General features: G+C 34.7%; 1 protein-coding gene across 1 annotated transcript in view; it reads right to left on the bottom strand.

The window, feature by feature from the left end:
• LOC145666001 (uncharacterized) overlaps positions 1-27,433 on the bottom strand; it is a 258,937-nt gene that overhangs the window by 172,559 nt on the left and 58,945 nt on the right. The window contains exon 2 of the mRNA XM_081733108.1: positions 3,568-3,764. Coding sequence (XP_081589234.1) covers positions 3,568-3,764 — 197 coding nt within the window. The remainder of the gene's footprint in view (positions 1-3,567; positions 3,765-27,433) is intronic.

Here is a 27,433-nt window from a genome sequence, read left to right as displayed (position 1 = left end):
AATGACGACCTGGCATATAGACCTGGTCTTGCCCTTTCGGATTACTATATGTTTCAGTCCATGGTTCACTTCCTGAAATCCCGATGCTTCACCAACCAGCAGAAGGTAGAGACAGCAGTGACGGATTTCTTTGTCTCTATAAACAAGACGTGGTGTAGACGTGAAATCGAGGAAGATGGCTTCAGACAGTCCGTTGTCTCTATGAACAAGACGTGGTGTAGACGTGAAATCGAGGAAGATGGCTTCAGACAGTCCGTTGTCTCTATGAACAAGATGTGGCGTAGACGTGAAATCGAGGAAGATGGCTTCAGACAGTCCGTTGTGTCTATGAACAAGACGTGGTGTAGACGTGAAATCGAGGAAGATGGCTTCAGACAGTCCGTTGTGTCTATGAACAAGACGTGGCGTAGACGTGAAATCGAGGAAAATGGCTTCAGACAGTCCGTTGTCTCTATGAACAACACGTGGCGTAGACGTGAAATCGAGGAAGATGGTTTCAGACAGTTCGTTGTAAATATGAACAAGACGTGGGGTAGACGTGAAATCGAGGAAAATGGCTTCAGACAGTCCGTTGTCTCTATAAACAAGACGTGGTGTAGACGTGAAATCGAGGAAAATGGCTTCAGACAGTCCGTTGTCTCTATGAACAAGACGTGGCGTAGACGTGAAATCGAGGAAGATGGCTTCAGACAGTCCGTTGTCTCTATGAACAAGACGTGGCGTAGACGTGAAATCGAGGAAGATGGCTTCAGACAGTCCGTTGTCTCTATGAACAAGACGTGGCATAGACGTGAAATCGAGGAAGATGGCTTCAGACAGTCCGTTGTGTCTATGAACAAGACGTGGTGTAGACGTGAAATCGAGGGAGATGGCTTCAGACAGTCCGTTACGAGGTACTATGGTACCTGCTTTCATTTTACTGTAATGAATACAGTTATGTTTTGCACTAGTGTATTGCAAAACTTACATCTTATCCTTGTAACTACTGCGAGCAGCACTTCTCCAGACTTCGAAAGCTTGTGAAGGAAAAATATGTCGATGTCAAATATTCATGTATTACTCGGGTTCCTTCTTTTTAAGGAACTGCAGTGTTAGTAAAATGTTACGTGTTTTCACACTTTTTAAATACACATAATTAAGTATGAACTTAATTTTTCTTGAGGGGACGATGGCTCAGTGGTAGAGCGTTCACCTCCGGTGTTGGGGTTCCTGGTTCGATGCCAGCTCGCGCCATGTGAACTTTGTGGTGGAAAAACACTTTGCTCGTGGGTTTTCACGGGATTCTCCCATTTTCTTTATTCCATCACTTTATTCATTTCTCATCATCACCGTATCCTTTAGCCTAGCCGGTATAAGCGTGGGACTTATTTCATTTCATTTCATGACTTTTCTTGCGGTCTCTTCTATTGTAGACTGACGATTGTTTAGCCCATTTAAGATCCTGAGATCTCATGCCTGGTCTACAACATTATGTCCGTGAGTTTTCTTTAAGATTTTCAATTTCTTCCAACATTATCACTTCAAGAATTCTTTGGTCCAAGAAAACTTTAATTGAATAAATACGTTATTCATTTGATATGCTGATTCGGTATTGAAATAACACTTAGATAAAAGACATTATTGAGCCTTATCAAACAGTTTGTATAGCACTCAAACTATAACATAGTTTGGTAATATGAGGATGATTGAAAAATGTAAATTTGACATTTAAAAAAGTTTGTTGTGCTCATCTAAATCAATGTCATACATTAGTGCTGGTTAGTATAGTTTGCACAACGTTATGTGTGCTTCCATATAATAAAATACAGTTTTATCAGAATTGCCAGTTTTACTTCTTAGTTTAAAGGTAGAGAAAGAAAAAATGCAAAAGGAACTTCAATTAACTTTTAAATAAGTGTTTAGAAATGCAAACCAGTTATAGTTTGCTTTGCTCATTCTCAGTAAGTCCAGGATGTGTAGACAAACACGTCATACTCTCTCTCATTCTCAGTAAATTCAAGAATCTAGAATATCATACTTAACTTTGCCTTTCCTCTTCTCAGTAAATCCAAGATACAAAAATAATACATTTATGGTCTATCTTTCACATTCTCACTAAAATCAAGAATTTGAAAGTCTTAAATATATATTAAACTTTGCCTTTCTTATTCTCAGTAAATCCAAGATACAAACATAACACGTCATAGTCTATCTCTCTTATTCTCAGTAAAATCAAGAATCAGAAAGTCTTAAATACATACTAAACTTTGCTTTTCTGATTCTCAATAAATCCAAGCTGCAGAAATAACACGTCATAGTCTATCTTTCTCTAATTCTCAGTAAATTCAAGAATCTAAAAGTCTGAAATACATACCAAACTTTGCCTTTCTTATTCTCAGTAAATCTAAACTGAAGAAATAACACGTCATAGTCTTTATCTCTCATTCTCAGCAATTCAAGAAGCTGAAAATCTGAAATAACATACTAAAATTTGCCTTTCCAACTCTCAGTAAAACCATGCTGTTTATTTCATTCTTAGTAAAACTAACAGCAAGAAATAAGAACAGCCTGTTTGTGTAAGCACTCCAACGTTGTGTAAGCAGTGGTGCCAGGCAAATAAGAACTTGGATGCTCTTTTAGTTTCACCACTTGTAGACTCACGACTACTCGCGGAAGTCCAATACTTCTTAACAATTAACGGTCAACCTGGCACCTACCAGTTCTTGAATCTTACTGTTGTTTTAAGATGTGTTTTCGGTAATGTTGACCATCAGGCATAGTGTTTATATTTAGCGAAATAGTTATCACAGTTACCTATAGTGTGCTTAGCTTGGGTTCAATTCCTGATAGGTACACAAAAAATTCGATCTTAATTGAAACTAGTGAAGCAAATTCCTAACAAACAAACAAAAAGAACTACAAAGAGAAGACTTCGATTTAGAAAGACAGAAATAACAGTTTTGTTGACGTCACATCATCCAAAAAACAATACTGGTCATCTATAGCTCTTCATGGAGTTATATTTCGAGAGTCACAAAGTTGAGTTGATTTTGTGTTTATCGTCCCGTTCAGCAACGAGGACGTATGAGACGGAGACCTACTCATTAACATGGAATCCGAACTACATGATCTCCCACCGGGAATCGAACCTGGGTCTCCCACGCCAAAAGTGCTACGCTAACCGCCTAGCCGAAGGAGCTCAATCACGTAGTTCCGAAGTATTCCATGCATAAGTATGAATATGCTGATTGACTCAACTTGTTTACGTTTTGAATCTTGCCTTCACAGCCAATTAGAACGCGTGGAAAAACATATCCATGACACCTTGGTTTCCAGAAGAAAACTATTACAATTGTGACGTCACACTGGCCACTTAGAAACGACTCTTTTCGGTCGATATAAAAACCTGGAATCATTCACTTGTCGTCCATCCCTCCCCTCTCTATGGGATCCAAGGAGAACTCCTTCCCGTGGATCACCACACACAGTAGACAGTCCATAATCCTGTATCTTCCCCAGCTTGAGTTTAGTGAGACAAAAACAAAGATAAATTGAGTTCGCTTTTAAGTAATTAAATAACAGACGTACCTTGGGAGCCGCTCTCTGCCAATGCTCAATCCGCTGTGGCTGGAAGTGGTGGAACTAACGGAGTTAATGGATTTGGAATGACGAGATTTCAGAGAATCCCCCCAGTTAATGACACCTTTTGAAGTAATGGAAAAACTTCGCAGTCTGTAATATTCTCCGTCCTCACACTGCCACCGTTTGAAACGGTTTAGCGTCGGCTGAAATAAAAAGCGAGAGAAAAAGATATTTAATGAATTTTATAAAGACAAGAATACAAAAAAAAAAAAAAAAAGGCAAAATAATACCTTCATTCCTTTGTTTATATAATATTACAACAAACTGGCTTTTAATTACAAATAGGTATATAAAAACTCATGATTTTGTTTCATAATTAAATCAAACTTTGTACATGCAATAACTCTGTACTGTATTAAATAGTAAATGTCATAAAACTTTGGACTATTTAATAATGCGACAACAATCTATTATTATTAATGCCACAATCATATTAAATCCTAGGATATTGCAGAAAAAACAAAACGTTTTATATTACAAAAGTAATTTACAGCGTTACTATCTTTACAATACTCCAGGATTTAGATTTAATGCGAGAAATACACTGTGGTTTCCATAACTACAATAAATTCCTGAGGTATTGCAAAAGTATCAAAACGTATACCAATATTTAGCTTATTTTTTATTTTTGTAAAACTCCATAATTAATTATGGCTGAGATTGTCATACAAGTCTTGGGATATTGCAAAAATAGGAAAACATTTGCAAATATCAGCTTACAGCTTTTCTGCTTTTTCAATATCCCAGGATGGAGTATGGCTGAGATGGTCATAGTAAACCGTGACAGTAACAAATACACCAAAATATTTTGCAAATAAAAACTTTCCGTTTCGTTGTTTGTGGAATACCCCAGAATTTGGAATATAGCCAACGATAACATTACATTATGGTTTTCATGCCACAACAATAAATATTTGACTTAAAAATGAAGGGAGAAATTACAAGCTGTAATCAAATTCTCGGATAAAAAAAAAACTTATATATAATTACTTAGGCATTATGAATCAACTTGTGTTGAATCAACTTTAAGCGGTATCTGTTCATTAATCTGCGAAACAGTGTAAGCGTCGTTTTCAACTTTGATGCAAGCAAACTCTTTACCGTTGCGCCACATAATTTCGCTACTGTCACTAGTAAACGTAAATGGTCTAGAGCAGCGTTTCCCAACCTTTTTCAACTTGCGGCACACTACGGGTCTAACTTGAATTCTCGCGGCACACTCATAGGTATTATTATTATTATTATTATTATTTGTAAATAGAAAATACCATTTTCTTTGATTACTGACCTCCTTCTCACAAAGAATAAAGCTCGATCACTGGTTTTCCTCCATCGTAAATCATTATACTTACTTTTCATTCAAATTAAAAAATAGAAAACAATTCCAATGAAATATAGAACTCAGTCTTTTAAAAAATACACTTTCTTTTTCGAAGAATATATCCATGATCTTCGAAGAAGAAGATCACTAAATTACGAACGAACAAACAAATCTCTTGTACTTTTAAAACAGAATTGCGGTAATTTGTATGAGTGTTTGCTTTGTCGAAAGGATAGAATGAGATTTTAAAATTTCAAGTTACGAAATAATCTGTAACAATAAAGAAACAATAATGGTCATAACAATGATAATTAATACTTTTTTCAACATTAAAAATGTACAGATAAGTAACACAGTGTGAAACTTATAATTTATTAACATGGTTAATATACGTCACAATTTTAAATATTAATAAAATTCTGTTTTCGAAATACAATCTATGTAGTAGTAATGTATGTACAATAATATATTACAATTACAGTATTTTTTCATTGTAGAGGTTCATAGTAATTTGAAACTTAAATACACATATTTCCTGTCTTGCAATTAGGTTCCTATATAATTAATAATTTTGTTTTCATTTCCTCGCGGCACACCAGCGGCCCATTCGCGGCACACCGGTTGGGAAACGCTGGTCTAGAGTTACAAAATTTATTTTATTCCAACAAAAATGCTGTTGTACATCCTAGCAACAATTCATAATTACGTATGTAGCATGGTAATTTACACATACCACATTCAGAAATTTAGTATTATTATTAAGCTAGAATTGGGAGTGTATCTTTATTATGGAATTAACAGCTATGTATTCACTAAAGGGTTGGATTCGTTTAGAGAATCGGGGTTTTTCTGGTTGTTAACTACTAGAAATACATGCTTTTACGGTATACAAGAAGTATTGATTGCTGTTCTCAATGGAACGTCCTATATGGAGCCAGACATAAAGTTGAACTCTTAATGTAAACTCGTCAACAATACATATATAAGTCACTTAATGTAATAATGGATTCTCTCTTTCATGTGCTTGCTTCTCAACTTTTCACTCTTCATTAACTGTTAGCACAACGGATAAGCCTCACCCACATAGCACAAGTACGTCCGCGGGATGTCCGAGACTGAGCCCGCAACGGACGGCGGGACATCCCGGGATATCCGAATGTGCTCCCGGGACGTCCACAGAATTTCCGCAGGAGATCCAGATGTCCGCTAATATCCCGGGATACGGGATATTCAACGGGACCACGAAGGGATGTCTATTGGTTTTCTCTCAGACCTCCTGTCCCATCTGGGACGTCCCGTGGACATCCTACACGGGAATCCTTCAGGACGTCCCATGCAGGACGTGCATGGGATATCTTCTCATTGTCCCGATAATCCCGGGAACCGAATGGGATGATTGGGATCAAAATGGGACATCCAGGGACGTAGTGTGCTATGTTGAGTTATTATTTCCTCATCATTTATAACCTGTAGGAAGCTTAGCCAATGGACGGACTTGGGTATAAACAGTGGCGAAAGGACTCAGTGCTGTTAGAAGACCAGCCGAAGGACTAATCTAGGTTCTAATGTAGTGGAGCTTATCAGAGGGTTCACCTGGGGAGACGAGGCTAGGAAATTAACGAAATCTGGTAGATATTGACCTGGCAGATTGGGTAAAGTGAGATAGCAATCTCGTTAGTCAACTCAAGGACCAATCCTTAAGAAAGTAGTAGTTTACATTAAAGTACCATGCTTGAAGTTCTCTTTCTAATCCACCCTCTTTTACCTTCTGCCTTTCCCGGCCATTAACTTATTTTGAACTCATGACTCACATTTTTACACTAAGTCCTTAATTACAATAACAAATCCTCTTAGAATCCTAGTGTTTGGGAATTGCCTATTCACATCTCTGTACATCTTTCATCTAAGAGATACTTGAGTAGTCATTCCCCCATTCACAGCATTATATTTAAATTAGATTGGGTAGTGGACACATAAAGCAAAGAAAGGTAATGAGACGTGGAAAATTTAAGTTGCTTTCGTTTCTATGACTTCCATACGAGTAAAGTATAAAATGAAGCTAGGATCAATAATTGTGTTTCTTTTCAGCGTCTACCGTCTTCTATCTTCTTGTTGTTGGCTCATTTAAGAAACGCAAAAGATTTAATTAAATGAATCCGTAGAATTAACAGTGAAACACAGGGAAGATATGTAGTTCTATATTCGTTACGGATGTTGAATAGTTATAACAAGTAAGTCAGCCCCACCATGCTCATCGTACATGTATTGTAACTTACTCCTTAATCTCTAATACTTTTATGAGTGATGACGGGCCTTTACCACTTCAATCAGCTTATTGTAATCCTATTTCATTCTGCTGGTCTCCGCTTTTAACAAAGGAATGACTTTACTAGCTCCAACGCAAAGGATCTTAGAAAACTAATATTTGTCTCTAGGGTTGCCAAGTTTTGAAAATAAAAATAAAATGCAGAACGATCGGTAACCCTATTTGTCTCTCTTGAAACAGAAAAATGTATTGCTTAGTATTTCACATTTGTTGGGTCGAATGTTCACAATTGATTAAATTAAATAACTGATTCTCTTATTGATTATTTTATTAATTTTCCGTTACAATAAACTCATTGGAAATGTTACGATTTGAAAGAACCCATGTTTGAATCTTGAACATTATGATTCTCTAGATAAATTTTTGACAGTACCTTTCGCATTGCTAGTACATTGGTTTAAATATAAAAACAATGTTATCATACAAAATTATGACCTCCATTACAAATATATGCTTGAAGTACACGTAAATTTGAAATAATTTAATTGGTAACAATTATTACTTTGTAATCTGTTGTGTCACAATTAATAATAATAAGAAAGGTGGTAATAATAATATTAAGTAGGTATAATAAATATTATACCTTTACAGTAGGTATAATAATGATAGCAACAATATAGTCCGCTTGATCCGCTATCTTCTGTGTAGACATATTTTGATGCTAATTGATATGCGTTGTTTCTATACGTAGTTGCAGATGTGAACTGACATTTATATATATATATATATATATATATATATATATATATATATATATATATATATATATATATATATATATATATATATATATATATGTATATATATATATATACTTAAACGTGCAAGTAAATTACGAAACAAACATAATAACAATAATATACCGAACATTGTTAGGGTCATTAAGTCTAGGACACTCAGGTGGGCAGGCCATGTAGCCAGAATGGAACAAAGTAGGAACGTTTTTAAAGTTTTAACGGAAGTTTAATTGTAAAACGTCCACTAGGAAGACCTACATGCAGATGGGAGGATAATATTAAGGAGGATCTTGCAGAAATAGGAATACAAAGTAGAACTGGATCTAGTTATCTAAGGATAGAAGCCAATATTGAGCTCTTGTGAGCGCAGCATTGAACTTTGGGATTTTATAGGCCATAGAGTTAATAATAATAATAATAATAATAATAATAATAATAATAATAATAATAATAATAATAATAATAATAATAATAATAATATTAATAATAATAAATTTTATTTACGCGCTGAGAGCATCTGAAATACAGCAAAAATGCAGCGCTTTTTCATATTTTACAACATTATTTTAACACTATAATATAGTAAAAGAGATAAATAATTATGAACATTTCAACATGAATTAGTACTAAGATAAACACTGACGGTGTAGTCTATGTCGATTCCTAAAATACTGAGACGTCAAAGGTTTCTATTAAGTGGTTGCAATAACATTTTCCCCTTGTACCATATATTGCAACTTTACAATCCACATTTTAAAATAATATAGTCTGAGTTACATCGGTTGTCAAATATTTTTTCTAGAAATACAATCAATTTTCTCCTATCAGCAAGTGCTTCCAATTTAAAATATGTTTACCAATATTCATACATGATAGAGTAATAATCCAGTGCTAACGTAAAGTATTCTAAGAAACACTTTCGGACCACTTCAAGTTTGTTGCCGGAGAGTATTTGTTAGGCTGTTCCAAACCAACGGTTCGTATTCTGATTTTGATCTTACCAGCAATTTATGTAAGAGTATATAAGTATCTGACTGACAAATGATAGGCCATTGATTAAACAAATAATCAATTATTTTTCTTGCTTCATTTAATAATAATAATAATAATAATAATAATAATAATAATAATAATAATAATAATAATAATAATAATAATAATAATAATAATAATAATAATAATAATAATAATAATAATAATCTTTATTTTAGTGCCGCGAACAGCTTTTGGCAAAAATACAGCACTTGGTATCAGAGTATGCGATGGAATAATAATACTACTAAAAATAAATGATAAGAAAGAAAACAATAAAAAGAAGGGTACTAATATAAAACACAATGTAGATAAAAGTAAGTTAAGCAGAGATAATTCCTTGTCAACGCAGTAAAACTTATCAAGTTTTCCATCCATCTAAAACAACAAGAAGCTAAGAACAGCAGTCATAAAATTACATTTCGCTTAATGTTTCTAAACGTAATTGATTAAAAACTATCAGTCAAATCACATAAAACTTTCACATTGTTTAATACAATAAGTCTAAAATGAGCTTAAAGAGTATGTCAATCTTTTTAAAATTTCACATTTCCAATTCAGAGGAACTAAAATCATGGTGTTTCTTATGCTATGATTTGGCACTTTAAAACCTATGTTTTGTAAACAATATTCACTGATATAAATGTTATCTGGTATTTTTTGCATGCATACTCTGTCGAATTTTTTTTGTCTATTCATAAGGCTTTCTAAACCCCAATAATCAATCCAATATTCATAACTATGTGAGTAATAGCTCATTTTCATTTTAAAACATAGCAGTCGAATAAAACATTTTTGCACAAATTCAATCTTGTTTGTCAAAGTTTTAGAAATGCTGTTCCAAATTACCGAACCAAATTCTAATTTTGGTCTTACAAGTAATTTATATAGAAATACATACATTTTATCTCTTTGAAATACAGGCCACTGTTTAAAAATAAAACCTATTATCCTTCTGGCACCTTGTATTATTATTATTATTATTATTAATAATAATAATAATAATAATAATAATAATAATAATAATAATAATAATAATAATAATAATAATTTTATTGCATACTGGAAATTACAGACTAATCTGTCCAATTACAATTTTCATAAAGTAGGAATAAAAACAAACAAATGATTACAATAAACATAATATAGAATTGAGTACAAGTAACATGCACAGAGAAAAGAGATACAGAAATCATGTATAAAATAAGTCATACACTCATATAAAAGAAGGCAATAAAATAAGTATACAACTGCCTTTGAATAACACTGAAATCATGTTCAAAAACATCAATAATATTATCAATATCATTGGCCATTGACAGAGTTTTATATATGGGTACATCATTAAGCCAGTGAATAAATCTAAAAAATTTGGGGTTTCTTATATGACAGCTAGTTGCATGCAAAGTTATCATTGACAATAAATTCAAATTGCCATGGAGAATTAAGTACAATATTTTAACATCCACAATAATCTTTCTTTCAGACAACTTCAACATACCAAATGATAATCTAACTTTATCTAAAGGCATACCTTTATAACACTTGAATTTCCAACATAGTCAGGCAAGAAAAAGATTTTGTATGGTCTCCAAAGTATTTGATATGTACTTCTGTTCCATATATTTGAACAATATTCCAGATGACTTCTGAGATTAGAGTAATAGAGAATAAGACAGATATGACAGAATTAAAATCCTCCTCGCTTTGGAGGTAATATTCTCAACATGCTTGAAAAGTAATTTACTGTCAAGAACAATGCCTAAATTTCTAATAGTATCTACAGTTCTCATTTATATTATCAATAAAATAAATTGGATTTGTTTTATTCGTAAAACTCATTGAGTAGATTTTCTTACAATTTAAAGATAGTACATTACTTTTAGACCAAAGTAGTATTTTTGTTAATATTATTTTGAAGCAACAAACAATCATCCAAATTTACAATGGTTTTATAGATTTTGAGGCCATCTGCACACATCAAACATTTACAATCCAAAGTTTCAGTTATATCATTAATAAACAAGGAATAGAAGTGGTCCTAGGTTTAATCCTTGCGGAACACCGGAGTAAATGTTGTATACATCAGAAATATTACCTTTATATCTAACAACAAATTTTCCTTGGGACAAGTATGATATTAACCAGGCAATAAATAAAATAGAAAGATCTTAGGATTTTAATTTATAAATTAAAATGTCATGTGGTAGCTTATCAAAGGCTTTAGAAAAATCAATGTAGATTACATTCAGTCTGCCCGTTACTCTTAAGAATAGGAGGAACATCAGCCATAAAACATGTCAAGTTGTGGTTGATCTATTTTTCTTAAAATCATGTTGATACATAATGACGTTATGACAAACATGATTGTACATATCAATTTATCGAAAATTTTAGGTATAAAACTCAACAGAGAAATTGGTCTATAGTCACTTAAATATAATAATAATAATAATAATAATAATAATAATAATAATAATAATAATAATAATAATAATAATAATAATAATAATAATAATAATAATAATAATAGATCCTAATACTTATTATGTTCTGAGTTCAATTCCCAATGTGCGTCAAGTATGTTTTGTGTTTTCTAGTGGTAAGGTAACTATCCATCTACTTGAATAAAGATATAACAAAAAATAGATAACAAACAGAGTCTTGAAATAATAAAGGCTGCAGCCGACATTTGACCGTATATTACTCGAACTGAAACCTCTGTTTTCAGTTGTAGTCTTTGATTCTTGTCACGCTAATACATTTACTCTATTATTATTATTATTATTATTATTATTATTATTATTATTATTATTATTATTATTATTATTATTATTATGTAACTTTATTAACAATTCCAGTACTGCAGTTGCTACAAATATAGCAACCTCATGCAACATGTTGAAGACTTAAATATTTACTTCGAAATGAAAACAAAAATATCCGAAATCTGATTATCGGGAAGATATTAAAAACTAGAGATCTAGAAAACTATGGGACCTACTGTAGTCGAGTCAAAACTCTTCTTAGCGATATCCAAAAATACATGTTTCAAAATCCTAAGGTACTCACGCAACAATTTTTATACAGGGAGTTTAGCTACAGGCGGTACTCACTAACTACCTTTATAAAAATTGTTGCGGGAAAAACTGCAGGATTCTGAAACTTGGATATTTGGATAGGGCACATACTAGTTTGTAAGTGAAGTCTTAATCCGACTACGGTATGTCCCATAGTTTTGGAACTATGTACTTTTAAAGTTCTTTTTTTAAAAATGTTTTCGGCAGCGTATAACTCCGAAAGGAAGCATTAGTTCACCCAGGTTGGTCTATAGTTTTTATTTATCTTGGTGTCAGGAAACGCCTCCCAAACGTTGTCGCTGTTGTTTTGTTACACCCTGTATAACATGTATGTAGTTTAATGTAAATTATTGTAGATTAATTTTTTAAAAAGTCACTACTTCTCTTGCCTGAGAGCTGTTCGCAGCACTGAAACTAAAGTTATTATTTTAAATATGAGAAGTAAAGCTGTTTTATTTCTTTATAAATGTTATGTACTATCTATCTAAATTGATTTCTAAATACAGCAATAAATAAAGTAATGAAAAAGAGCAAAAAAGCATACATTAATTTTACTGTCGCAAGGATTAACACAGCTAGTATTGACTAAGAACAGGAATATACGAAGCACAAAGTTTAGATGTTAGTTGAAAACCACAGAGAGGAACTTGACAGAGTCAACGTCCTTCCTCTTTGTGTGTGTGTGTGTGTGTGTGTGTGTGTGTGTGTGTTTGTACTCGTACGTGTTACAAGGGTTTTAGAATATGTGATGGCGAAAAGGAAGGAGCGTTGTTTCTATGTGACACGTACAAATAGTACCAAAGCAAACTCTTGCTTCATGTGGCACACCCATTCGAATGCCGGAAATAGCTTTAGAAAAGATGGACGTGTTCCAGGAGTGCATTCTCTTCATTATGCGGTCACTGCACGAAACAATTCGTGCAAGCCCATGCAGTTTCCGAGATATCCTCTGAAATTAAGAGAGACATCGATTGACAGAGGAGGAGAGTTAAGAATAAATATACAACATCTGTTTGAATTAATGAGAACCAAAATATAGTAGAGCAGTGTTTCTCAATGTGTGGGTCGCGACCCATTGGTGGGTCTCGGGCCGTTTTTTTTTTGCTGGGTCGCGATAAGCTGTCCCTTCTAATTATGAAAATTTTATTTTGATTTTGAAACATATGAATTGAAGTACTATTCATAAAATGAAAATTGAAAGCGTTTGCTAATAATATGAAAAGTAAGTGGTTACTGACAAGTAAACCTTACGTTTGGGTGAATCGAGTTGCTGACTGAGACACATATGAGAAAGTAGTACTGAATGCGGTCAGTATTTCAGTGAAATTGTAGGTGCGAAGCTCCAGGGGTTTAGGAGATACAGCTACCATAACATTACATGGGAGTACAGAATAGTCTTCATACAGTTCGAGGTAAAAGCTCTGTAAGACCTCTTGTAACGACTAAAGGTGAATAACAAATATATGGGTACACATAAGGCCTAGGGGGAAGTCATATAGTAAGAGTATACCTGACGGCGGCCATCTTGAAATCCGCCATTTTGAATTAAGGTTAAGTTTTTAAAATAGGAATAGGGTCATGTGATACATGATTTAAGGCGCAAATTTAATCAGAAGAACAATGGTGACGTTCATTTTGATTTATGCGCAATTGGTAAAAAGTTACAGGGAAATTAAATATTGTTGCAGCATATGTATTATTCCTTTACCCCACCTTGTAAATTTTGTGTTAATAATAATAATTAAATAAAAAGCAGGTGGATAAATATTAGGTCTATGGTAAGAGTTGCCTTGATGGCGGCCATGTTCAAGTCCGCCATTTTGAATCAGACAAAAGTTTTAAACAAAACGCATAACAGTGACACTTTATTAATAGCAAATTTAACCATAATTAAAACGGTATAACCATTTTTGCTTTATCATTAACCAGCACAAAATTAAATGGATCGCTCCTTACGACTACTGCTTTGACGGAATTGTTAACGACAAATGTCTCAAGTGTAACTCGATTGCCTTTGTCAGGTGTGCTCACTGTGAGCAGAGCATTTGTGCAAGTCATGCACTCTTTTCTGAACTACATATTGATTGTATTAATTGAGGACTTTTCTGGAAGAACGACCGAAGTTCAATTATGACTCAATTCCACTTTGGTCATTTTTCCTTAAATTAGCAACTTGTTTATGCGATAACAAATGCTGGTTAATGATAAAGCAAAAATGGTTATACCGTTGGATTTATGGTTAAATTTGCTATTAATAAAGTCTACAGAGGTAAAATCTCTGTAAGACCTCTTGTAACGACTAAAGGTGAATAACAAATGTATGGGTACACATAAGGTGTACGTTTGCGTTTTGTTAGGCGTTTTGTTTAAAACGTTTGTCTGATTCAAAATGGCGGATTTCAAGATGGCCGCCGTCAGGTATACCCTTACTATATGACTTCCCCCTAGACCTAATATGTACCCATATATTTGTTATTCATCTTTAGTCGTTACAAGAGGTCTTACAGAGCTTTTACCTCCAACTGTATGAAGACTATTCTGTACTCCCATGTGATGTTCTGGTAGCTGTACCTCCTAAACCCCTGGAGCTTCGCACCTACAACTTCACTGAAATACTGACCACATTTAGTACAACTTTCTCATATGTGTCTCAGTCAGCAACTCGATTCACCCAAACGTAAGGTTTACTTGTGAGAGCCCTGCCCTGTTGTACAATCAGTAGAGATGTTGGATTAGTATGGAAAGTAGTGGATGAGTCAGAATCTGTCACAGGTTAGGGAATTGTGTCAGGAAAGTGTTAGGTCTGTGTTACCTTTCTGTGGAAACACTTTAACCCTCTTTTACGCATGCATGCAATTTCATATGATACAGTCTTTGAGAAATAAATTTACATTACACTTGATCGATCGTCACGATTTATATTCTCGTAAAGACATGGCCACTATATTCATAAATTTACATTACAATTTAGTTTGAAAGTGAGATATTCACGATAGACATAAAATAAACCAGCTAAATTTTGATTTATTAAAATTTAAGCATTGAGCTCTTATTTTGAAACATTCGTGGTCGCTCGGGATATTCACAACATCCGCAAATAAATTTCAAGTTACTCACTCTTACGAACTCTTACTGAACGAACTGGAATTAGAGATATGATATACAAAATTTAACCGCTTTAAAATACACCATCATTACATAGAATGTCAATGTATATTTGAATAAAAGTAGGTGGGCCACAAAAAACTTTTATTACTTAATATGGGTCGCAGTAACAACAAGTTTGAGAACCACTATAGTGGAGTATTAACTGCACTCGATGTTTTATCATTTATTATTTATAGTTTTATTAAGCATTAGTAAATCATTCAGTTATTAGTTTTTGCTTCCTTATTCAAAAGAAATAGTGAAGAATGGTCTGCATAATTAATGATAGAACGTACAACGTACCTCCGGCAGGACGTAATGTCGTAAAATTCCTGCCAAGTTTATCTATAAATTAGAGTACTTTGTGTACTTCAGCAGGACAGAAAGTTTTCCTGGTAGAGAAAGCATGAAATCTAGTGTTAGCGCAGAAAAAAATCATGTTGGTACGGTTCTGTACAAAAGTCCTTCTGAAAAAAACTTCCGGAAGAACTTAGGCTTGTACGATCTATCATTAAGACAGTAGTTGGCAGGGGGTAGCAGGATTAGGTGTATATCATTTGCAGATGATATGGCGCTTGTTGCAGAATCTGAAATGAAAATTAATAAGATATTAGAAAAATGAGGCAAAGCCGGCTAAGGATGCGGAATAATAATGAATAGTAGAAAGGCAAAAGCAATGGTGGTTGAAACAAAGTGTGCGAAGAAGTAGAAGAGGAGAAGGTAGAACAAGAGATAACTTTTCAATACCTGGGTAGTATTATTAGAGATGGTATGAAGTGTGAACATGAAATAAAAGCAAAAATAGGAATGCCGAAAGAAGCACTTAGGATGAATAATAAACTATTTTCTCGGGTTTTGAATAAATAGTTGAGAAAAAGACTCATAAAATGCTTCATGTGGAGTGTTGTACTTTATGGAACGGAAACATGGACGCTATGCAAAAACAATGATGAAAGACTGGCAAGTGTCGAAGTGCAAGTGTGGAGAAGACAGGGGGAAAATTAGTCGGCTGGAACGGAAAGCGAACAGTGTTAAATTAAACATGTAGAAGGGGGGCTAAGCCACCCTAGAATATATATGCGCACCCCTAGAGTATCTATAATTACACATGCATTGAAACATTTGCTTTTTTGTGTTTAATTTTTTTTTGGGGGGGGGGAAGTAACAGGGGAAATAAATCTTAAAAGAAAGGATTTCTTTTTAAAGAAAATTAGTTTCTTGTTTTGCCCAACCTAATTGTCCTAATTAACAAACGATGTTCTTATATAAAGTCGAAGTTAAATAAAAACTTGGAAATTAGATACAAACGCATACAAATGCTTTACGACGTTACTTACTGTAAAATGGCAGTACTAGTATGTTTGTTATTGAATTAACCAGATAATAACAATTCGCGAGTTTTGTTGCTACAAATTTCTGCTGTTCTATTACAACCTAGAACAAAGCCCCCTCTTAAATTTTTATTGTCCCCCTTGTACAAAAGTCTAAATTCAACGCAGAAAAAGAATATGCAGAAAAGAGTGTTAAGAGTAGTAGAAGAGGAACTACAGTCTTGCATTTAATAAAAAAAAAAAACAAGGAAGGGAAACTGGTTAGAGCAGTGGATTATCATAAGGTGCATGATGGAAGATATAATGGAAGGAAAAAGAGAGAGAGGATGAAAGCGACTACAATTGATACATAGTATTAAAACAGAAAATTGCTACATCAAGGCAACGATGTTATTTGAGGACCGCAGTGTACGGAAGCTTCTCAATTTGAGATAGGCGATCTTCCGATGACAGCAGACACAGAAATTATCACAATAACTCAAGAAGTTTTAAGGCACGTCGCCATAGGCACAAATGCTATCCGTAGCATTCTCTTACGCGTTTATTCCGTCAAGTTAAATATTACACATTTCACTAAGATATAATACTTCATATTTTCGATTTTTCTTTAGCTTTCCGAAAGATAACTTTCCTATTAACATTCTATTTACAAACCACATTTCCCATACAAACAACATGATCTTACTATCGTAGACGCATTGGTTTAAATTCCTACAATAGTTTATATTCGCTGACATGTATCATAAAAGTTAGTTTTCCGTCGTTTATTCCCAATTTTTCTTTTGCTGAAAATATCGTTACACAAATTCCTGTTTCTTCGTCCTTGTTCCTGTTACTCTAAACATCATTACTTAAATTTCTATTTACAAGCGTTCATTCGTTCGTCTCTATTTTTCTTCAAATACCGGTATGCAACTTTACGTTTAACCCTTTGTTTCTCCCCTTTTCTGATTCAAATATAAGCATGAAAGTTCATATTTACATTTTACAACCGTTTGATTGTATTTTTTTAACTCTAAAGAATGCTACATAATTACAGTATATGTTTACATTTCATACATTATCTTCGAATTTCTGCCGTGGAGCGAATAAAAATGGTGGCCCTGCTCGAGCTCTAGATACCCCCACCCATTTTTCTTGCTTTCTAAGCCAAATACCAAGAGATTCGAAACATGAGTTTAATTATCTATATATTAAAATGCTAGGTTTATACAATGTTCGAATTAAACTCCCGGACGAGAGTGGCATGTTTGTGTATCGTCTACATATATATATATATATATATATATATATATATATATATATATATATATATATATATATATATATAAAGCATAATACATACATATATAACACATTAGGAATTTCATTAAAGAACTATCTCATGAGTGTGCTTGCACTCATTAAATTGCAATATAAGAAATTGTCATTACATATTTATACAGGAGAAAAATATATATCCCCGGCAAGGAAGACATTTACTTGTCACGAGGCGGGGATAAGTTGTGACGAGAGCGGGAAATCCACCCATCCTCCGCCTTAATTCGAATCCTGAGTTTATATGTTTGTGGTCACGAAAAGTTTTATGTTTTGTGGACGTTTATATGTTTATGCTAATTCTTTTGACAAGATATCTCGAAACCACAAGCTCTAGAAAGATGCTGTTTTCACTGATCGATTGCAAATTTTGTGCAGATTGTTCAGTTCTAATTGAATAGTTAAGAAATGGCCGTTATTTCTTTATTATAACTGGAACTGGAACTGGATACACTGGAAGTATTGAAATTTAGAAGTAAAGCATCATATCCTACGGGATATATATTTCAACGCCACACCTTTGTGTACGGGGTTAGTATATCTCTCCGAATTTTGTTTTGTAGCCAAATTATAATGAAAAACGAAGGATAACCTTTCCTCCAGTCCAAGATGAATCTTGGAGTGTTTTGCCCAATTAACACCATATATAACGACATTATAGTTAATTGTGTGTGTAATGTGTTTGCTTGTTATATTTTCTATACTACATGAAAGAAGAAAGAAAACATTGATCATACATGAATTAGAAAGTCCAACCGAAGGTAGGCTCAAATCTTGCAAACAGTGCGATTTTTTTTTAAAATCCCAAAATCTTCCCTTTATGGTACTCCTTGCCGATTTTTATCAAGACGTCTTTTACTTGTGACTGTAAAGGGACATGTACATATATTGTGAGGAATGACAAGAAAATTCATGCTCGTATGTGAATGATGCGCTGTCTAGAGAGAGCAGGTTCAACTACTTTCAAATGAAAAGTATGAATACCAATTTTTACTTCTCGAAACCTAAGAAAGTCCTAAGTATGGGAATCTTAGTTATATCTCTCATCGCCTTCTCTTTCCTTTTACGGAAGAACAGTGGCTCAGTGATAGAGCGCTTACCTCTGGTGCACAGGGCCCTTGGTTCGATCCCTAGGCAAGTAACTTTGTAATGGACAACATTGTGTCAGTGGATTTTCTACAGGCACTCCCGTTTCCTCCCACATCCTCATGACACCAATTATTCCATCATTTTTCACTTGGTTTATCATCGTCTTCCTTACTATAACGGGTATAAGGGATCGCGGTGGCTCAGTGGTAGAGCGTTCATCTCTGGTGCTAGGGGTCCCGGGTTCGATCCCAACCCCCGCCAAGTGAACTTTGTGATGGACAAACACCGTGTGTCTGAGTTTTCTCGGGTTTCTCTCGTTTCCTCCCACTTTCTTCATTCCACCATTTCATTCATCTCTCATCATCACCGTCTCCTTTACCCTAGCCGGCATAATCGTGCGACGCAAAACTCAATAATTTCATTGCATTTCATTTCTAACGGGTATAAACGTGGGACGGTAAAATAAAAAAAATCATTTCATTTGTTTCCTTTTAGGTCAAATATTAAAAGAAAACGCGCTGAGACAATGTTTTAGTTATTTTATTCATAAATGAAAAGTCTTAATACCCATTTTCATATCTCTAAAAACATAGTTTTCCGACATGTTTGAAGAACAAATTGATAGCGAATAAGCTGTGCTATGGGAGTAAACAATCACAATTGATTTGCGATTGATTAGTGACCTTTGTTCCATGGGACATTTATATCCAGGTGATGTTTATTTAGCGAAGACAGATTGAAAGAATACTCGAGAATGTAGAGAAGCAATGTGAATTGATATAACCTGAGAGTAAAATAAATACAACAGGTTTGTGCATTATATTTCTAAGTAGTTCTGTTCACTGGCGCAAATCCTGGGGGGATGAGAGGGACATGCCCCTCCAATCTTGGAACTGAGGGGGACTGTTACCCCCCCAATAGTCGGATTTGAAATGTGTTTTTGGAGAGAAATGTGATTTGTGTCCGACTGCCACAAAAGAAAATGAGATGAAATTGATTTTTCCACAGAATAAGCCTTAAATCTGCCCGCCTCCCAATGTAGAAGACAACTCTGCTTCCCTAATCCTCCACAACATTGTTTTTTTCTTTAAAAAAAAAGGTTTATGGGAACGGTCTTACTCGTCCCCTCAATGTTGAAGACAGATTTACACCACTGGTTCTGTTAGTGTAATCATCAAGGTTCAATTAGGAATAACAGGACAATTAAGGGACGCATTATAACCTATATCTGTATTATACATAATAGAGTATCATGAACAGATATTGAGTAAAGTCTTAGTGAAACCAAACTGTGACTTGCATTTTGGAAAATTTACATCAGTTACCTGACTCAGTGCTTTATTCCTGATCCCAGTGGGAAGCAGAATTTTCACTGTAGGTGGATAGTGGGAGCGAAAAAAAATTAAATGTCACAAAAAACAGCAGAGTTACAGAGGAAATATTTTTTTATATACATGTGCGGTACATACAGTACGTCGATCGATCTAAAAAAAAAAAAAGCGTCATCCACTAAGCACTCTTTCACTCTGAGTGGCTACGCATCGTCCTTTCCTTTTCTCTTCTCTCCCGTGTATTATTGAGGGAAAAGACCATTCAAACCTCTTGACCTGGAATTTTACTGTTGCTGGAATCATTGATGGATAACACGGAGAGGATAAAAAAAAAAAGTTGTTTATGTGAATGCAACAAACAGATGAGATTCGTTCCACCATTAAAAAAAAGTACCTGATTTTTTTCTCTCTCTTGGTTTCCAAAAATCTATCGTTGAAGTGGATGAGTTGAGATACCAGCGTCCTTATTCCCTTTACGTTATTGTACATTACTATCCTTTTTCTGAAGATCTGATTTTGTTATAAGAAGATAACAAGTTTTCAAAAAGTAATTACGTCGCAGCATAGTACCTTCATCTCAAGTTTTCTGTAGATCATGGTTTCTCAGCCTGGGGATCGCGAGAAGATTTTATGCGGTTCCCGAAAATAAGCGAAAGACATAAGTATAATTAGAATCTAATACCGGAAAATAGTTTTAAATATTATTTTGAACTTTGTTCTGATAGACAATTTTTACTTGTATACGTACTGTTTACATTTATTATGTATGAACTCCATTCAATAGATTATTTAACTACTTTTAAATGAAATATTAATAGGATCTATTAAGATAATAAAAAAATAATAAATTGTAATAACAACAGAATTTTCTGAAACGGTGAAAAAACAAACCGTCTGGAGGACTATTGTCCTCCACGCGACCACTCCAGTGTTAAGTCTTAACCAACCTCTTTTTTTCTGTTTAATAATTTCTAGTAGTCCTCTTCTTTCTTTTGGAATCATAATATTCCATACACTGAATTTGAATACGTGTACCCTTTCGTGACTATATGACTGACGAACACGCGTGCGGCCCGAATTCAACTCGTGGTGTGAAGCCATGCTATGCGAGCTTACATTTTAAGCTGTAGGTGCACGTCTTACGAGGAAGGATTGGAAACTAAAGTTCAAGGCCGACATTTGTGAAGTTTCATCTGTTATAGAGGAATGAGAAGTGTGCGGTAATTTTAATACATAGAATTGGCAACTGTGCAGAGTTTCAGCCACCCGCTACCTACGGTGCTAGTTCTATGTAAACACAAGTAGCAACTTGTTTCTATAACTGGTATCGCTAAGTACTCTCAGTCGTTCTATTTCTGTGAGAGAAGCATATAGCTGCGGCTGAAAGTCACCGGAAGCAGTAGGTGTTACAGAGAGACTGTAATGTCTTTTCAGCATGTCGGGGAATGGTGTCGAAGGTTTGCGGCTGGTTGAAGAAACGTCACCGATGAGGAGCACAGTGGCCGACTCAGCACGGTATCAACAGATTTGTTACATCATCGATCTCCCTCCCTACAGCCCGGACCTCGCTCCAAGTCACTTTCACCTGTTCCCGTACTTGAAGGAGCACCTCGGAGGCAGTCGCTTCACTTCAGACAAGGAGGTAAAACACTTTGTGACAAAGTGGCTGAATACGCAACTAAAGGATTTTTTTACAAGGCGAGAATCTTCAAACTCATTCCACGATTCGACAAATGCCTCAACCGATATGGAGACTGTGTAGAAATATAACGTAATATATGTACTATTTGTTGGTTGTATTGGTTGTATAACGTAATATATGTACTATCTGCTAATTGTATTGGTTCTATAACGTAATATATGTACTATCTGCTGGTTGTATTGGTTGTATAACGTAATATATGTACTATCTGCTGGTTGTATTGGTTCTGTAACGTAATATATGTACTATCTGCTGGTTGTATTGGTTGTATAACGTAATATATGTACTATCTGCTGGTTGTGTTGTTTGTATAACGTAATATATGTACTATCTGCTGGTTGTATTGGTTGTATAACGTAATATATGTACTATCTGCTGGTTGTGTTGTTTGTATAACGTAATATATGTACTATCTGCTGGTTGTATTGGTTGTATAACGTAATATATGTACTATCTGCTGGTTGTATTGGTTGTATAACGTAATATATGTACTATCTATTGATTTTATTGGTTGTATAACGTAATATATGTCCTATCTGTTGGTTGTATTGGTTGTATAACGTAATATATGTACTATCTGCTCGTTGTATTGGTTGTATAACGTAATATATGTCCTATCTGTTGGTTGTATTGGTTGTATAACGTAATATATGTACTATCTGCTCGTTGTATTGGTTGTATAACGTAATATATGTACTATCTGTTGGTTGTATTGGTTGTATAACGTAATATATGTACTATCTGTTGGTTGTATTGGTTCTATAACATAATATATACACGTTTCTCTGCAGGCTTTGTAACCTTACTTTTTGATGACTCCTTCTAAATAATCTTGCTGCTTAACGGAGCGCAAAACTCCAAATTTTGCGCCCCGTTAAGCAGCAAAATTATATACAAGGAGTCATATAGTCAAGGCTAACGAACTTATCGCTTGGTAAAAGTATTGCATACTTTATTTCTGAATATAACTGTTGTCATCTTCAGTGAACTTCCTTGGAAAACTATGCTTTGTTACATAGTCAATTAACTATGGAACATAATCAATTTGTTCTCTTTTGTTAATGTTTCCATTATCCTCACAAAGAGAAACTCGTCTTTGGGGCTAGGTTGCATGAATAAGGAGTGTAGATATACAGTGTTTGTTTGTACCTGTAGCTCTGATAATAAGCTCCAACATTCTTATGACGGATGAACTGTAACGACGCTGTAAAACGCGGATATCTCAACGTTACAGAAGCTCTGTTTAACACATGATTAACACGCATACTTTCTCATGTTCTTACTTTCAACGTCGTTTTTCTCAACATGATGGATTAAACGTATTAGAAGCTACAGAAATTTTCATTCGTTATCCATCCTTTTCTTTATACATAGATACAGCATTCCGTTAAAAGTAGACAGGAAGGGAGAGATAATGATGTTGTTTACACTACTCTGAAGTTGTAATCTTCTTTCCTGATAGAGTTTGTTCTGGGTTGATTCACTATCTGTCCCGAACACCTGTTCCTGAGTAATCACAAATATACACAATAAACACTCATTCACACACATACACACACAGACGCCCTCTTATTCGCTCTATATGCGATAAGCCACGATCAGAAAGCTCTTTGTTCCTGCAACATAATGGCAGATGTTTGCATTTATGGTAGCACCAGCAGTAGTATATAATAGGTAAATGCCATAGATACAACCAACAAAGAGCTGTTTGATGCTTTCAGGAAGAAAAAGCAAAAATGCTTTCATCATTAATATTGTTTTCTTGGTTAGAAAAAGGTACGCTTCTGTCAATTTAAGGGAGAGAAGGTGGAGATAAACAGAGGGAACATACATATGGGAACCACACATTCTGTAGAGATTCTTTTTTACTTTATATTATTATATATCTTTATTTACGTATTTACGTTGTGTCGTGCACAACGTTTGTTCAAAATAAATGCAAAAGGATTTTAAATTGGGTTCACATACCATGTGTTTCTAACCTGCCATTTTTTCCCCCCATGAGAATACGGGACACTGCTGCCCCAAACTTTCCAACACAACCCAATGAACTGTAAACTCTGGTTATGAACAGTATGATACGCGAAAGCTCCCTCATCTTCAGCTATTTTTCTCTCTTCGTTAAACTGCAATTAATTGTATGGAGTGAAGCTATTTACAAGGCAACTAGAAAAGAATCAACTTAAAAATTCAAGATAATGTCTTATTAAAATGCTTTGCGGGGAAAGCAATATGCAAATAGTCTCACACGGGAGGGTCCCACAAGTTGTAGCTAAAATCTGATTGCCACATAGCACATCTGATAGAGCATCACGGGAAATGAAAATGAGAAAAATTTAAGGTGCTATCAACCAGAAGGATAGGAACTAGGGGGCTTCAAAATTTGAATATCCAAAAAATTGTCATGGAGTTATGTACGTTTAAAGTAAATATCTTGAAAACTGTTAAAGCAATCAAAACAAAAGTTGCACAAGATAATGAGAACAAAATATCCTATCGAAAACCATAATCAGTGTTGCCATAGGTGAAGCAGTGTTGGCAACTCAGCATAAAAATATTTTGTTTGAAATAGCATCATATACAAGTGTGCACAGATTTAAAATGCACTATTACCACTACTGTTGAAGTACTCTAAGCCACACGTTGAAGTACTTATTTTTTGGTGTTTAAAAATATTTGAGGTTCCACCATGTGCAATAGAAAAAGTATCATGTCCAATTTTGCAGTCAACTTCATAGTTCAACTTCGTTCCTTTCAAAAAAAGGCATTTCTCCTTCAAATTGAAAGAAAACGTGCACTTCGAGTTAGGCATTCTCATTGATACAAAATTGGAACATTTCATTTGTAATGTTTTATCAACAACATCTCAGCTCGTGCACTTAATCAAAGATTCCAGACCGATCTCCTTAACTGCAGGCGCACAACTGCAACTCTGCGCTGCGAGTCTATTGTCTTCCTCACTGTGAAATCGGAGAAGATGGTATGATAACTTGCTCCAAGCTGTTACATATGCATTCACTAATAACAGGGTTCCTAGTCAATGTCAAATTGTGTTTAGTTTTCCCCTTTCGATAAGCTGATATTGGGAGTAGAAATGAGAGGTTATTAAAATACGGGACATTTTCCTGTCCCGACTAAATTTACGGGGATGCGGGACAGTCGGATCCAAAATCGGGACTGTCCCGTTTTTTACGGAACGTGTGGAGGGCTTATGTGCTTCTGGCTTGCTGATTATATAATGTTAATATGGATAATACAATAACATAATTAAAGTTTTGATGTTTACGCATATACAGCTTCGTACAAATATTAGTCCCAGGCAGCGGCACAAATCTGTCTTCAACATTGGAAGGGGGGGACAAGTAACACTTTTTTTTTTGTTTGTTAAGCGTTTCTCAAAATAATTGTGAAGTTGAAAAACAATCCTGTGGAGGATCAGGGAGCAGATTGGTCTTCAACATTGAGAAGCGGGCAGATTTGAGGCTTATTCTAGGGGGACATCAATTTCATCTCACTTTCTTTTGTGGCAACCGGACACAAATCATCACCCCCCCCCCAAAAAAAAACACATTTCAAATCGGATTATTTGAAGGAACAGTCCCCATTAGTTCGAAGATTGGAGGGGACATGTCCCCCTCATTCCCCCGGGATTTGCGCCAGTGGTCCCAGGCATTAACTGAGACATCAACACGGAGAGTGATACTGTAACAGCACAAATTCAACAATGGCCTAGTGTTGTCAGATCTGGCAATTAAAAACTACTAAAACAAGAATTGAACAAATATCGAATACCTTAATTTCAGTAAAACAACGAACAAACCTTTTATTGTATTATATAAAAATAATAATTTGCGATTTTATATGTGAAAATAGGAAAGTTGCGTATATCTCAATAGTCTGCAGATAATTAAAAGTAGCCCCAAAAGGTAACATGTCGCTCAATTTGAATTTTGGTAGCGAGGGAATTTGAAAATTCGCTCAATCTGTTACTTGTAACCCAATCTGGCAACATTATTACTGGTAATCCTTCCATGATTTTTTTTCTATCGTAATCTCAATTAAGGTTTTATATCTCCAATTGCCGACCTAGATCCGAGTCACTTTTTCACTAAAGTCGCAATACTCTAAAGTCGCAATCACACTTAATTGTTTGTATACTTCCCCAAAACATACAAACACCAAATTTCGCATACATGTTCATCAGGTCATGTGAGTAACGGGAAAATTCCGGTATTATGAAAAAGACGACATTTTTCATGTAAATGAAGTGTCGAAATTTTTCGTCGTTTCGAAATGCTGGTTTTTACGGTACTTGCACACATCATAGAAACGTCATCTTCTGTCAGGCAGTGAAGATAAGAACGTAGTTTGTGCTAGAGAAAAGAGCATTAAAATTCGTTTTCGTTTGGCGGCATAAATCGAGAAAATGTGAAATTTGAAATGGCTATTGCTAGAACGTCGAAATTTCGAACTCTTGTTTATTCTGTTGCGGAGTTTGCGAATTCGTGCTTAAACATGAAAAGAACAGTCATCTTCAGTGTAAGAAAGTGGTAATATTATTTTAAGGGGGCATCTAATTCTAGACAACTTGTAGATATGGTGTAATCTCGAAATTTCATTCAAATGTGTAGATTACAGCGTAAGTAAGGGGAAAAATCGGACATGTTGGAAAAGTCGTCATCTTTGATTCAAGATGGCGGTTCAAAAGTTTGTAATCATGAAAATTGTAAGTTGTGCTCACGGTAGAACAGTCACGTTTTGCTATATTATTAAGGATGAAGTGTAATTTAAGTGAAGAAACAAATCATTAGAGAAGTCGCCATCTTGAATGCAAAGTTGCCATGCTGTTGAATTGTCTTGATCTGCCTTGTTATGTGTTATGTTAAGCATAATAGAACAAACCTAAATCAACGTACTAGGTTGGCTCAGAGGTAACGTGTAATTTTCTAATATCATAAATTCAATGTAAAATATTAATGAAAATTATTGAGAATGATGCCGGATAAATTTTCAAGTTGTATGTAAAGTAAAAGATAAACAAATAAAATAAAGTATTCGCTTTCTACGTAACTACTTCAAAACATGCCAATTCGTTTATATATCATAATATTTATCCCGACACTGTCCATCATCATTATAATAATAATAGGTAGTCTGACACTATTGGCAGGTGATTTGCCGCATGTGAGAAGTTTTCATCCTCCATGGTCCTCAGTGAACCTCTTTGTCTTCACATGCAATTGTTCTCTTTTGATACCATTCATCAACTTTAGCCTCCTTCGTCCCCTTCGTCTCTCTCTGTTTGTACCACCACATTCTCTAGAGCAAGTGTCTCATGATACAGTTCATTTGGGGACACGCCCAGACGCATATACAGTGTGTCCCAAAAGTAGATATAC

The sequence above is a fragment of the Thermobia domestica genome, chromosome 1 (assembly GCF_964235325.1).
Source record: "Thermobia domestica chromosome 1, izTheDome1.hap1.1, whole genome shotgun sequence".
NCBI lineage: Eukaryota > Metazoa > Arthropoda > Insecta > Zygentoma > Lepismatidae > Thermobia > Thermobia domestica.
The sequence above is the reverse complement of the archived record's forward strand: the minus strand, read 5'-3'. Positions and strand labels throughout refer to the sequence as shown.